At 42.5% G+C, this 15,086-nt stretch overlaps 1 protein-coding gene across 1 annotated transcript; it reads right to left on the reverse strand.

Annotated features, from left to right (window-relative positions):
* Nucleotides 1–1,936: 1,936 nt before the first annotated feature.
* LOC138663567 (oocyte zinc finger protein XlCOF8.4-like) lies at nucleotides 1,937–10,069 on the reverse strand. The gene is made up of 6 exons (XM_069749813.1): nucleotides 9,924–10,069; nucleotides 9,612–9,791; nucleotides 9,405–9,528; nucleotides 9,224–9,321; nucleotides 7,030–7,120; nucleotides 1,937–3,326 (listed from the first exon to the last, which is right to left on the reverse strand). Exons 1-6 carry the CDS (start codon nucleotides 9,999–10,001, stop codon nucleotides 2,395–2,397), a joined length of 1,503 nt encoding a protein of 500 aa, XP_069605914.1. The 5' UTR covers nucleotides 10,002–10,069; the 3' UTR covers nucleotides 1,937–2,394.
* Nucleotides 10,070–15,086: the final 5,017 nt, after the last annotated feature.

A 15,086-nucleotide genomic window follows, 5' to 3' on the forward strand; every position in this document is an offset into this window, starting at 1 on the left:
CCTCAACTATGGGAGACAAACTGAGAAAAAAAAATCCAGAAAATCACATTGTCTGTTTTTTTATCATTTTATTTGCATATTATGGTGGAAAATAAGTATTTGGTCAGAAACAAAATTTCATCTCAATACTTTATAATATATCCTTTGTTGGCAATGACAGAGGTCAAACGTTTTCTGTAAGTCTTCACAAGGTTGCCACACACTGTTGTTGGTATGTTGGCCCATTCCTCCATGCAGATCTCCTCTAGAGCAGTGATGTTTTTGGCTTTTCGCTTGGCAACACGGACTTTCAACTCCCTCCAAAGGTTTTCTATAGTGTTGAGATCTGGAGACTGGCTAGGCCACTCCAGGACCTTGAAATGCTTCTTACGAAGCCACTCCTTCGTTGCCCTGGTGGTGTGCTTTGGATCATTGTCATGTTGAAAGACCCAGCCACGTTTCATCTTCAATGCCCTTGCTGATGGAAGGAGGTTTGCACTCAAAATCTCACGATACATGGCCCCATTCATTCTTTCATGTACCCGGATCAGTCGCCCTGGCCCCTTTGCAGAGAAACAGCCCCAAAGCATGATGTTTCCACCACCATGCTTTACAGTAGGTATGGTGTTTGATGGATGCAACTCAGTATTCTTTTTCCTCCAAACACGACAAGTTGTGTTTCTACCAAACAGTTCCAGTTTGGTTTCATCAGACCATAGGACATTCTCCCAAAACTCCTCTGGATCATCCAAATGCTCTCTAGCAAACTTCAGACGGGCCCGGACATGTACTGGCTTAAGCAGTGGGACACGTCTGGCACTGCAGGATCTGAGTCCATGGTGGCGTAGTGTGTTACTTATGGTAGGCCTTGTTACATTGGTCCCAGCTCTCTGCAGTTCATTCACTAGGTCCCCCCGCGTGGTTCTGGGATTTTTGCTCACCGTTCTTGTGATCATTCTGACCCCACGGGGTGGGATTTTGCGTGGAGCCCCAGATCGAGGGAGATTATCAGTGGTCTTGTATGTCTTCCATTTTCTAATTATTGCTCCCACTGTTGATTTTTTCACTCCAAGCTGGTTGGCTATTGCAGATTCAGTCTTCCCAGCCTGGTGCAGGGCTACAATTTTGTTTCTGGTGTCCTTTGACAGCTCTTTGGTCTTCACCATAGTGGATTTTGGAGTCAGACTGTTTGAGGGTGTGCACAGGTGTCTTTTTATACTGATAACAAGTTTAAACAGGTGCCATTACTACAGGTAATGAGTGGAGGAAAGAGGAGACTCTTAAAGAAGAAGTTACAGGTCTGTGAGAGCCAGAAATCTTGATTGTTTGTTTCTGACCAAATACTTATTTTCCACCATAATATGCAAATAAAGTGATAAAAAAGCAGACAATGTGATTTTCTGGATTTTTTTTTCTCAGTTTGTCTCCCATAGTTGAGGTCTACCTATGATGTAAATTACAGACGCCTCTCATCTTTTTAAGTGGTGGAACTTGCACTATTGCTGACTGACTAAATACTTTTTTGCCCCACTGTACATGATAACCTCATATTGCAGGGAAAGACATGTATTTTAGAACAACAAAAAGTGATAATACAACATGACAATATTTAGGAGTATTTCACCAAACTCCATTACAATCCATAAATCCCCAGGTCCCATTTAACTAAAGTCATTTCTCACATAACTCTTCACATATTGACAACTGTATTGTCCTTGTCACAGACACTACTTACTACCATACGACACCACTTATTCACTCTCACAATGCCCTGCAGATACTCCTATTAAACTTTGTGTATGCCAACCATACCTGCCAATGGCTCTGATGTCATTTTATGTCTCCATTCTGGCTAGAGCTCCCATAAGGACATCTCATTAGCTGCAAAGTTAGTTAGCGAAAGTTTTTCAAGATGGCAGTTCAGACCGACATGGCTGTTCAACATATTTAGTACTGATCATTCTTGCAATGAGTGTTTTTATTTTAATGTGGCCAAACATGAGAAATGACAAGGTGTTGTACTAGTAATGGTCAAACCCTTTAGGAAGATAACATTTTCAGTTAAAATATTTTCAACATTCTGAACATGAAAAAGCTTCTCTCCTTGGGACTTTCCTGATGTTTATTAAGAGTTAATTTCTGTGTAAAACATTTCCCACATTAAGAACATGAAAAAGGCTTCTCCCCTGTGTGAATTCTTTGGTGACTAAGAAGAGATGATTTCTTCACAAAACATTTTCCACATTCTGAACAGGAAAAACGCTTCTCTCCCGTGTGAGTTCTCTGGTGTCTAACAAAATTTGATTAATTGTTAAAACCTTTCCCACATTCTTAACAGTAAAAAGGCTTCTCCCCTGTGTGAGTTCCCTGGTGCTTAACAATATTTGATTTATGGTTAAAACATTTCCCACATTCTTAACATGAAAATGGCTTCTTGCCTATGTGGGTTTTCTGGTGCCTAACAAAATTTGATTTGTGTATAAAACATTTCCCACATTCTGGACAGCAAAAAGGCTTCTCCCCTGTGTGAGTTTTCTGGTGCGTAACAAAATTTGATTTATGGTTAAAACATTTCCCACATTCTGAACATGAAAAAGGCTTCTTTCCTGTGTGGGTTCTCTGGTGCCTATCAAAATTTGATTTTTGGTTAAAACATTTCCCACATTCTGAACAGGAAAAAGGTTTCTCCCCTGTGTGAGTTCTATGGTGCTTACCCAAATGTGATTTCTTTGTAAAACATTTTCCACATTCAGAACAGCAAAAAGGCTTCTCTCCTGTATGAGTCCTATGGTGATTAATCAAATCTGATTTCTGTTTAAAACATTTCCCACATTCTGAACAGGCAAAAGGTTTCTCCCCTGTGTGAGTTCTCTGGTGCTTAACCAAATCTGATTTCTGGTTAAAACACTTCCCACATTCTGAACAGGAAAAAGGATTCTTCCCTGTGTGAATTCTCTGGTGCTTTTCCAAGTCTGATTTCAGGATAAAACATTTCCCACATTCTGGACATGAAAATCTATCCTCTGCTGTGTGATTTTTTTCATCTTTAAGAAAAGTATTCTTGAGAAAACAACTTCCATATTCTGAATATGAAAATGGCTTCTTTCCATTAGAATCAATTTGTTTTTTAATGCTTATATTTTTAATTTGATTTTCCTTAGTAGTTGGCAATGAACCGGAACACACAACCTGTTTCAAAGGATCAGATGACAAGTCTTTGCTGTGAAGGGATGGTGGTATATCTGGAGTAATGGCATTTACTTCAAATGTATCCAGTGTGATCTCAAGATCTTTCAATTTAAAAATTGAAGATGTCAGCTGTCCCTCTGATCTCCTGGTACAGTCATCTGTTAAAAAATAAAATCAATTAATAATTTTGAATAAAATATCTTCAAATGTTATACTTTTGAACATTTCTACTTAAGCTGTCCATACAAATTACAAGTTATGCATAAAATATTGAATTCTTCACCAAGACAGTCACAGTTCTCAGTCTAATCGAAAACCTCATAGCATGAACCACCATAGCATGGTGTTCAACTGTTTGTTTATTCTGCCTCCCAAACATGGAATAAAAAGTCACCAAATAATGTTATGTAGGCAAAAATTATACCAATAAAACTTCTACTCATCTCACAAAACACAAGACACCAACTGTTAGTGGAAATACAAAGGTTTCCACACTATTAGTGGCTCAAAAGCTCTTAAAAAGCAACATGAATTCCATAAACCAATCCAGCAATATCTGCTCTCCCAAAGTCAAATTTCTACTCGCTTCTGAGCCTTGCAGTGTACACAAACCACATTTAGCATCCATATATTTGCCATTACTATAGTGAGAAGAGTCCACTTAATTTTCCATGTGTGTGTCTCCTGGAGCACAATCTGGGCATTATGCGTTTGATAATAAAGTGGCAAATGTGCAATTTTCACCTTGCAACATCCAGTGCGAGCTAATTTCCAAAAAGTGGTTGTAGAATCAAAATAGTCACTACTCCTATAGAATAATTCACTGACAGTTATAATTTCCAAAATGGGGTCATTTTATGGGGATTTCTACTGCTTTAGTTTTCTGCAATTTTGTTATATTAGGACATCTGCAAATGGTGTGTCCCATATCCACTGGAATCTGCTCCTGCGAGGTTTTATTCCATCACCAGGCAGTGCCTTATTTATTGTGCAGGCATTGCTGGCAATAGAGGTTGCGTTGAAACCAGAAGCTTTGGCTCTGTCTCTGTCCAGCCACTAAGATTAGGGTATCTGGGACCAGAAGTAACATCCAGTCTGTCAGTATGGGTTTGTGTGCTGTTCAGCAGGAGCAATCTGCTACCTGCTTAAGCCAATTGGAAAGCACCATACCCTACTAAAGCTTGAAGCATATTGCCGGAAGCTGCCAGATACAGCCTTGTTTTCCTCTGGTTCAGTCCTCTGTGGTCATCTCCCCGCTCTTGTATTTGTTTCCTGTTGTGATCTCAGCCCATTTACTGACTACTCTTGCGTTTTCTGATTTTGTATTTTCTCTGCCCTCCCGGTTCTGACCTAACTAACTGACTATTTTTCTTACCATCTGACACCACAGAATAGCAAGTAACACCATGGCCAAAGCCTAGGGGTCTCTGTGTAAGTCCAGATCCATGTAGAGGGGTTAAAGGATGATGAGCAAGGAAATCCCTGGGATCTGAAAAATGGAGTAGATAGAGCCAAATCTTCTCATGGTGGCCATCTTTTGATCTGCCAGGTGATCACTAACAGTGTTCCCAATACATAGTGTCTGCAAGCTATTACAGCAAGATCTGCATTCAAATAGTTAAATGGCACTCCTTCCATTCTTAACCCTGCTATGTGCCTAGAAAATAGTGTATACCCATATATATGGTATTGTTGGATTCAAGAGATGTTGGAAAATAATTTGTAAGGTCCATTGATTTCCTATTATCCTGGTGAAAACTCTATGGGTAATTAGAGTATGTAGCTTAATGGCTATTGGCAATCTAAACAATCGTAATGGCCAATATTTTCTGTCAAATGAGTTTCAAGAAGAAACATTAGACATTCATAGAAAACTTTTAATAATATTGCAGAGCTGAGGTGTCTTAAATTTAAATCTCAGGCATTTGGAAGAGGTAATTGAGACCTTCTTTTAAAGACTACCAGGTAGTTGCAGACTCACATAAGTGAGGCAGTCCGATCCCACCACCATCGAACTACTATACAAAATGTACCTGTAAAAAAAGACATAGAATAAAAAAACATGTTATATCCCCAACAACAACATATGTTTGGTTTTAAGCTCCATCACGAAACTGGAGTTGCACTTATTTATGGTGGACTATTGGAGCTACTGAGTTCTAAAAATATTTATTGCTCTCCATATCAGGAGAGATTGTGCAGTAATGTCAATTCCCAATTCCTTAGGCTCGAAAACATAATGTAAATTATGACGTTGGTTGATTCCATGAAACCAGGGCTCGAGTCATGCCAACACATCTCCTGCAGGTGTGAAAAAAAGTACAGTATACTTCAGCCATCATCCACACACAGCTTAGAGATATATCATGGCACAGGTGTAATGTTTTTTATTTAGTTTATCACAATCCTGTTTAAAGTTAGTTGATTTTAAAAGAAATTGAAAGTCAGGATAAAAGGAAACTCTGCTGTTATTGTACAGAAATTCACACTTGGCCCTCACTGCTCATTTAACATTGTAAATCATAAAAGTCAAGTTTGGCCAGAAAGACTGGACCTGGTCTTGTAGGGACCATATGAGCACATTCAGCAGCACAGAAGAGAGAGAATGTAGTCATCCGACAAGATATCAGTGATGTAGGAAGCCAACAGCATCATTACCCTCCGCTTTCTCTTACCAGCCCATCATAATATTTTTCTTTAAGTGATTTTCTAACTTATCAGCACGTTCAACGTACGCTGTCATTTGGCTGTGTAGTTTACAGATCTGGGCAGGTAACGATCAGCGTCTTCTAATTGAAGTAGACAGATCTTCCAGTTTTACGATATTATAAACACTGACGCTCACCCAGAGAAACTGCCTAGTGATATTGCAGCTGCTGGCATCAGTCAGGGTAGTGCCCCCCTGTGTAACAATATAAACCAAAAAACAAACAGATAGATGCCGCGCTAGCAAATGTGGAAAACAATATCACTTATGGGTTATAGCACACGATAACCGACTAAAAGCAATAAACAAAGACAGAAAGCAAACAGACAAAACTCCCCGTGGATTCACGTCAGTGGAACCCCCTGACCCAGAAACAGATACTCCCCCCACCACTATAGTAAAAAAGGGAGGGGAGAGGGTTTAAACCAACGCGTTCCAAAGAGCAGCGCTCTTCTTCCTCCTTTTGAGCGATCCAGCGCTCCTTACTGCAGGTGACGTCACTAGGTAGGAGGAGCCTATCGGCCATTGTTGTTTTTGTGTGGGGTATCCGGGGAATGCTACCGGCCGGGGCATCCCTGAGGTACGCTGCATAGCATCATCTCACGCGCACCACGCCGGAACCCTTGGCGGTTTACATTGGACAGAGGCACATCTACCCTCACGCAACGCGGACCCGCACTTAGCTGTGTCAGTCATACCATTGGTAAGTTAGAGATATTGGCACTTAACTCATTGCAGGATAGACTGTGCTGCTGGTGCGGTACTATAGTGGTGGGGGGAGTATCTGTTTCTGGGTCAGGGGGTTCCACTGACGTGAATCCACGGGGAGTTTTGTCTGTTTGCTTTCTGTCTTTGTTTATTGCTTTTAGTCGGTTATCGTGTGCTATAACCTATAAGTGATATTGTTTTCCACATTTGCTAGCGCGGCATCTATCTGTTTGTTTTTTAGATCTTCCAGTTTGTAAGTTCTATAGAAAAGGACTTTAAATGTCCAAAGTCATTTGAACAGAGTTTGCCGAAGGGGAATGTTGTGGTCTAGAGGAAAACTAGTGATCGCGCGATTGTGACACGGCCGGACTACATGACTGATAAAGAAGTCACAGCCAGTGACTGAGAAGAATCTGACTTTTCTGCATTTTGTGGTCACTACTCACCTGGGTAGTCATATGTATAAGTCTTTTCTTTACACCGTTCATAACCCCTCACATATGTCTCTGTAGTATTAATATGGGTCAGATCTTCACCCTGAAACAAATATTGTAAAAGTCACACACAGATGGAGAATTCACATATACAGTGCCTTTTAAAAGTATTCGACCCCCTTGAATTTTTCAACCTTTTCCTACATATCATGCTTCAAACATAAAGATACCAAATGTAAATTTTTGGTGAAGAATAAACAAGTGAAACACAATTGTGAAGTTGAACAAAATTTATTGGATATTTAAAATTTTTGTGGAAATTCAAAAACTGAAAAGTGAGGCGTGCAATATATTCGGCCCCTTTACTTTCAGTGCAGCAAACTCACTCCAGAAGTTCATTGTGGATGTCTGAATGATCCATTTCTCAAAGATATCCATAAAAAGTGTCGTTTAAAGTTTGCAACAAGCCACCTGGGAGACACACCAAACATGTGGAAGAAGGTGCTCTGGTCAGATGAAACCAAAATCGAACTTTTTGGCAACAATGCCAAACGATATGTTTGGCGTAAAGGAAACACAGCTCATCACCCTGAACACACCATCCCGACTGTCAAACGTGGTGGCAGCATCATGGTTTGGGCCTGCTTTTCTTCAGCAGGGACAGGGAAGATGGTTAAAATTGATGGGAAGATGGATGGAGCCAAATACAGGACCATTCTAGAAGAAAACCTGTTGGAGTCTGCAAAAGACCTGAGACTGGGACAGGGATTTGTCTGCCAACAAGACAATGATCCCAAACATAAAGCAAAATCGACAATGGAATGGTTCACAAATAAACGTATCCAGTGATTAGAATGGCCAAGTCAAAGTCCAGACCTCAATCCAATCGAGAATCTGTGGAAAGAGCTGAAAACTGCTGTTCACAAACTATCTCCATCAAACCTCACTGAGCTCGAGCTGTTTGCCAAGGAAGAATGGGCAAGAATTTCAGTTTCTCAATTTACAAAACTGATAGAGACATACCCTAAGCGACTTGCAGCTGTAATCACAGCAAAAGGAGGCGCAACAAAGTATTAAGTTAAAGGGACGAATAATATTGCATGCCCCATTTTTCAGTTTTTGAATTTCCACAAAAATTTAAAATAAACAATAAATTTCATTCAACTTCACAATTGTGTTCCACTTGTTGTTGATTCTTCACCAAAACTTTACATTTGGTATTTTTATGTTAGAAGCATGATATGTGGAAAAAGGTTGAAAAGTTCCAGGGAGCCAAATACTTTCGCAAGGCACTGTATGATCAGCTCTAATTACACATGTTCTGTGATGTATTAAGAGAAGCATACAGTCTAGATCACGTCAAATAATTATTCTCATCTACTACTCCTCTGTCAGATCTCTTCTGGAATACTGTGTCCAATTCTGGGCACTACATTTAACCCTCAACTGGTGAGGTTTGCCACACCCCAGGGAATTTTTGTTCAGCTGTCACTGAAAAATGCTGGTATAAGGATACCTGTCTCACTAGCTTCCATCCATTTCCTTGTCAACAGCATGTCATCAAGGTCTCTCTCTTCTGGCCACGCATAACAGAGCTAGCTGTCGCTAAGTGCTGTCTTGGCCTTGCTGAACCCCACATCACCACTCATGTAATTCTTTTTTACACATTTTCAAATTTTTGAAAACTTTTTTATTTTTATCAAAGTATTACATTTCCCGATACTTGTGGGTGTCAAAAATGTGTTATACTCATGTGTAAATCAATCACCAATAAGAAAACGATTAAAACAAATGTGATCTTTACATTTTCTGTAAAAAACCACACCTCACCAGTTGAGGGTTAAAAAAAAACACATTGAAAAGCAGGAGAAAGTTCAGAGAAGAGATACCAGGATGGTGAGCAGACTGCAAACTATTTCCTACGGGGAATGGTTAAAGGATTTGGGAATGTTTATCTTGTAAAAAAAGAAGGCTAAGAGGAGAGTTAATAACTGTCTACAAATATTTGAAGGGATGTCACAGTGTAGAGGGATCATCATTTTTCAAATTTACACCTGGAAACCCGAGGAGCAATGGAATATAACTGAAACTATGATTCTAAGTATAAAACATATAATACTGGTGCATAAAGCAAGACTGGACACAAGACCTTCACAGCCATCTACACATCATAGGAGAGATCTCATGGCACCTTCTCTCCATCTACCTGATGATCCTGAGGAACATTGGGATCTTTTTTCTTATAGTCCTGTGGAAGAAGTGGATGTGGACATCTCTCTGGTGTTGTTGTCTTACTGGATAAAACTGGAGGAAACACATACAGGTAATGAATTTATTCTTTACATACAGATAATTATATTCCGATTGCATTTAGTCCTATCTATTACCTGGTGATGTGAGCGGCTGGGAAACCTCCATCATGACATCCTTGTACAGATCTTTGTGTCCTTCTAAATACTCCCACTCCTCCATGGAGAAATAGACGGCGACATCCTGACACCTTATAGGAACCTGACACATATAATGATGCAGTCATCCCCCAGATCCCTTCATGGCGTTATTGTATAATCTCCCGGCATTCCCAGCAGTGTCACCTCTCCAGTCAGCAGCTCAATCATCTTGTAGGTGAGTTCTAGGATCCTCTGGTCATTGATGTCCTCATGTATCACGGGGTGAGGTGGAGGCCCAGTGATTGGGCTCAGGGGTCTTCCCCATCCCTCAGACACAGGGTCATGACAGCACTCACTAGAGGTCTTCTTCACTACTGTGTAATCCTGGTTATGGAAAGACACATTAATAAATCTCACTACTTACATTTCCAGAGTCCTCGTCACCTCTCCAGTTCTGTCCATCTGTTGTTCCCACAGATAAGAATGATGTAATGTGACGTCATGAGAATCTCTCACCTCTCCAGTAAGCCGGAAGATGATCTCTAGGGTGAGGTGTAATATCCTCTCCGCCATCTTGTCTCTGTCCATATCCATCTTTGATGGGTAATTTAGAAAAATTCTCTTATATGGAAGATCTTCACTGAGAGAATCCGATATTGTAGAGACCTGAATGAGAAGAAGATGAGCCGATGTAACATCATAAAAATCCTGTGTAATAATACAATTACTGGAGATAATAAGGGAAACTTATGAGGAGATTTATTAATTTACAGTATTTAGTTTTCTTCTTTACATCTAATATATAAAGCTGAATGTGTGTATGTGTGTGTATGTATGTCCGGGATTGGCATCTGCACCGTCGCAGCTACAGCCACAAAATTTTGCACAGTCACACGTCTGGACCCCGAGAGCGTCATAGGCTATATTGTAAGGTGAAATTTTAACCCCGCGCTTTCCAATTCACCAAACAATTTTGCCCCTATCTACATAATGGGGAAAAAAGTGAAAGGAAAAGTGTTGGAAGCGTCGCAGCTACAGCAACAAAATTTTGCACAGTCACATGTCTGGACCCTGAGAGCGTCATAGGCTACGTTGTGAGGTAAAATTTTAACCCCGTGCTTTCCAATTCACCAAACAATTTTGCCCCTATCTACATAATGGGGAAAAAAGTGAAAGGAAAAGTGTTGGAGGCGTCGCAGCTACAGAAACAAAATTTTGCACAGTCACACGTCTGGACCCCGAGAGCGTCATAGGCTACGTTGTGAGGTGAAATTTTAACCCCGCGCTTTCCAATTCACCAAACAATTTTGCCCCTATCTACATAATGGGGAAAAAGTGAAATGAAAAGTGTTGGAGGCGTCGCAGCTACAGAAACAAAATTTTGCACAGTCACACGTCTGGACCCTGAGAGCATCATAGGCTATGTTGTGAAGTGAAATTTTAACCCCGCGCTTTCCAATTCACCAAACTATTTTTCCCCTATCTACATAATGGGGAAAAGTGAAAGGAAAAGTGTTGGAGGCAAATTGACAGCTGCCAGATGTGAACAAGGGGGACTTAAAGAATGAGAGCGATGGCGCCAAAGAGTATATACCGTACAGTTGCTAAGGTGGGGCCCCGACATGGAATACTCACCATACACGGGGATATGAACACACACAAAATGCGCCACACACTACCAGATGCTTGAACACATATTACCCTCAGCACGCATTTCACCACACATACACCAACCTCGCCACATAAAAGTCCAAACACAAAAGTCGCCGCTCAAAACTCACCACGTGCAAAACTCGCCACATGCAAAAACTAGGCTCACGCAAAACTCGCCACAAGTGCAAAACTCACCTCATGGAAAACTCGCCACACGCAAAACTTGCACATGCGGAAAAATTGCCACATGCACAAAATTTGCAACACATGCAAAAGTTGCCTCACACAAAACTTGCACATACTCAAAAGGCACCAGACATAAAACTCACCACGCGCAAAACTCGCCATGCGCAAAACTTGCTGCACACAACTTGCTACACTAACCTGTCACATGTAACTCGACACACAAAAAGTTGCTACACGCATGTCGCCACACGCAACTCAACACACACAACTTGACACACGAAACTCGCCCTAAAACACACACAAGTCTGGTATTATCCTTCAAAAATAAAAATCTGATTAATAAGCAAACTACAAGAGCAACAAATGTACCATATAGGAAATCCAGCAGCTGTCAGTCACATGACCTGTCTATTATGTGTATGTGTGAGCTAATATATACTGCCAGGGGGGAGGGCTTCCTGTTGGCTGGGGATTTATCAGGCTGCCAATTTAGCTTACAAATACTGAGGTAAAAATATTGACCAAATAACATGTGAACGAGGTCTAATACAGGAGGAAATGACATACAGATATATACTATATACAGGAGAGATGACACACAGGTATATACTATATAGAGGAGGAGATGACATACAGGTTCATACTATATACAGGAGGAGATGACATACAGGTATATACTATATACAGGAGGAGATGACACACAGGTATATACTATATACAGGAGCAGATGACCTACAGGTATATACTATATACAGTAGGAGATGACATGAAGGTATATAATATATACAGGAGGAGATGACACACAGATATATACTATATACAGGGAAGATGACACACAGGTATATACTATATACAGGAGGAGATGACATACAGGTATATACTATATATAGCAGGAGATGACATACAGGTATATACTATATACAGGGGAGATGACACACAGCAGGTATATACTATATACAGGGGAGATGACATACAGGTATATACTATATACAGGAGATGACATACAGGTGTATACTATATATAAGGGAGATGACAAACATGTATATACTGATGTGAAAATGAGAGGTGTGAGGTGAAAATGAAAAGGTGTGAGTGCAAAATGAGAGGATTGAGGGAAAATAGTGGAGTGATCGGAAAATGAAAGATGTGAGGTCGAAATGACAAGTGTTAGGGGGGAATGAGAGGTGTGAGGGGGAAAATAAGAGGAGTGAGGGGGAAAATGAGAGGTGTGAGGGAGAAAATGAGAGATGTGAGAGGGAAAATGAAAGATGTGATGGGGAAAATGAGAGGCGTGATGGGAAAATAAGAGAAGTGGGGTGCTATAACTAACCACAGATATTTACTATACCCAGGCAACGCCGGGCTCTTCAGCTAGTCTACTAATAAAACCTATATATCTTAGGCCACAGACAATAAGCAGTTTCTTCTTTGGAGTCGGCAGCTGAATAAGTTTCTCATAGACTCATCTTCCATAACGCTAATTCTCGTCTCATTTACCGACACTGGAATCGGCATTAGCAATACTGCAGGAGATATTCATTACACGTGACAGGAGAAATAACTACAGTACTTCATGATGAGGACGACATCTTCATCTTCTACTACGGCTCTAGAAACATATTTGGCCAGAGTCCGTCACTGACTCCATCCCCACCGGCCGTCTATATGAAGGTTTCCCGTCTTCCCCGCACTGTAATCTTCTAACACATGAGATCTCAGGTCTGATTCACACACAGAAGTTTGGGGCTTTTATAAAAGCTTTTTTCTTTCCACAAACACCGGGGACAGAAATGATATGATACCAAAGTCTCCATGTACAGTGTTTTATGGGGTTTATTTCTGGCCTTAGGCTTTTCTAACTTACAGGAAAAACACCAGGAAAAAAAGCAGATATTAAAATGTAAAAAAAGAAGAATATAAAAAAACACCTTTAACATTTGTTTTTAAAAATATTTTTAAACTGTTTTGGGCACCAGAACATAGATGTACACCGGAGTGGCTACAACAAAAACCCTGGCAGTTTAACCACTTGCTGCTGCCAAAAGCAAACATGGCATCTAGGAAGGTGTGACAGAGTCCGGCTGAATGCCCCTCTGCCCCCAAGTACTCGATAGTATGGGGCGGCCTAGTTGCGATGAAACTTAGATACCTATAAATGGTGTCTGGGCCTGCAATGTACGAAGGTCTATTAGGCCGAGCCAGAGGCAGTGCCCAATAAGTTGCCTATTATTGCCCCATACACATTAGAGTAAAGTTACATATAAGCACTGATTTTGGGGAGTTTGGGTGAATATATAATGTATTTGGGGGCCTCCTGACAGATGATGTCAGGACAGAGAAAAATCTGGCATCCTGAATGTCAGAGGCTAATCCATTTGTTCTTCCTGTAGATCAGCGGTTCTCAACCTGGGGGTCGCGACCCTGAGGGGGGTCGAACGACCAAACCACAGGGGTCGCCACCTCTCTCACCTCCCCATCCACCTTCCCAGTGGCGTAGGACGGGGGGTGCGGGGGGGGGGCGGGCCGCCCCGGGCGGCACACTGCGGGGGGCGGGTTGGCCGGCGCTGCAGAAGGAGGAGAAAAAAAAAAACTGTGGGCCCTTTAAGTCTTCGGGTGCCCGCCCCCTTCCCCCGGTGCCAGCGCTAATACTCACCTCTCCTGGTTCCTGCAGCTGCGCGGTAGCTGCAGCCAGCGTCTTCAGCGCCCTCTGACTCTGCGACGTCTCAGGGCAGAGGGTGCGATGACGTCATCACTGCGCGCTCTGCCTCTCTGTCCTGAGCGTTGCAGAGCCGGAGAGACGCTGACTGCACCGGACCTGCACTGGGAACGGGAGAGGTGAGGATTTTACTTTTTTTTTTTTTTTTTCTTTATGTCTGTCTGGGGGCAATGCTGGAGACCCTGGGGCAGATTTCTGGACAGACTGGGGCAGATTTCTGGACACACTGGGCAATGCTGGACACTGGGGCAGATTTCTGGACAGACTGGGGCAGATTTCTGGACACACTGGGCAATGCTGGACACTGGGGCAGATTTCTGGACAGACTGGGGCAGATTTCTGGACAGACGGGCAGATTTCTGGACACACTGGGCAATGCTGGACACTGGGGCAGATTTCTGGACACTGGGGCAATGCTGGACACTGGGGCAGATTGCTGGACACGCTGGGGCAATGCTGGACACAGGGGCAGATTGCTGGACACACTGGCGGCAATGCTGGACACACTGGGGCAATGCTGGACACACTGGAGCAATGCTGGAGACCCTGGGGCAGATTGCTGGGCACACTGGGGGCAGAGTGCTGGACACACTGGGCAATGCTGGAGACCCTGGGGCCCATTTCTGGACAGACTGGGGCAGATTTCTGGACAGACTGGGGCAGATTTCTGGACACACTGGGCAATGCTGGACACTTGGGAAGATTTCTGGACAGACTGGGGCAGATTTCTGGACACACTGGGCAATGCTGGACACTGGGGCAGATTTCTGGACAGACTGGGGCAGATTTCTGGACACACTGGGCAATGCTGGACACTGGGGCAGATTTCTGAACAGACTGGGGCAGATTTCTGGACAGACGGGCAGATTTCTGGACACACTGGGCAATGCTGGACACTGGGGCAGATTTCTGGACACTGGGGCAATGCTGGACACTGGGGCAGATTGCTGGACACGCTGGGGCAATGCTGGACACGGGCAGATTGCTGGACACACTGGCGGCAATGCTGGACACACTGGGGCAATGCTGGACACACTGGGGCAATGCTGGAGACCCTGGGGCAGATTGCTGGGCACACTGGGGGCAGAGTGCTGGACACACTGGGCAATGCTGGAGACCCTGGG

This window comes from Ranitomeya imitator, chromosome 2 (assembly GCF_032444005.1).
Source record: "Ranitomeya imitator isolate aRanImi1 chromosome 2, aRanImi1.pri, whole genome shotgun sequence".
Lineage (NCBI taxonomy): Eukaryota > Metazoa > Chordata > Amphibia > Anura > Dendrobatidae > Ranitomeya > Ranitomeya imitator.

Bases quoted from the DNA above. Each gene is read 5' to 3' on its own strand.
- LOC138663567 (XM_069749813.1), bottom strand. From the start codon at position 10,001: ATGGATATGGACAGAGACAAGATGGCGGAGAGGATATTACACCTCACC. The intron at 9,322-9,404 runs GTAATAGATAGG...TGTTTCCTCCAG, and splicing joins CCAGCCGCTCACATCACCAG to TTTTATCCAGTAAGACAACA. The intron at 7,121-9,223 runs GTAGATGGAGAG...TATTTGTTTCAG, and splicing joins ATGTTCCTCAGGATCATCAG to GGTGAAGATCTGACCCATAT.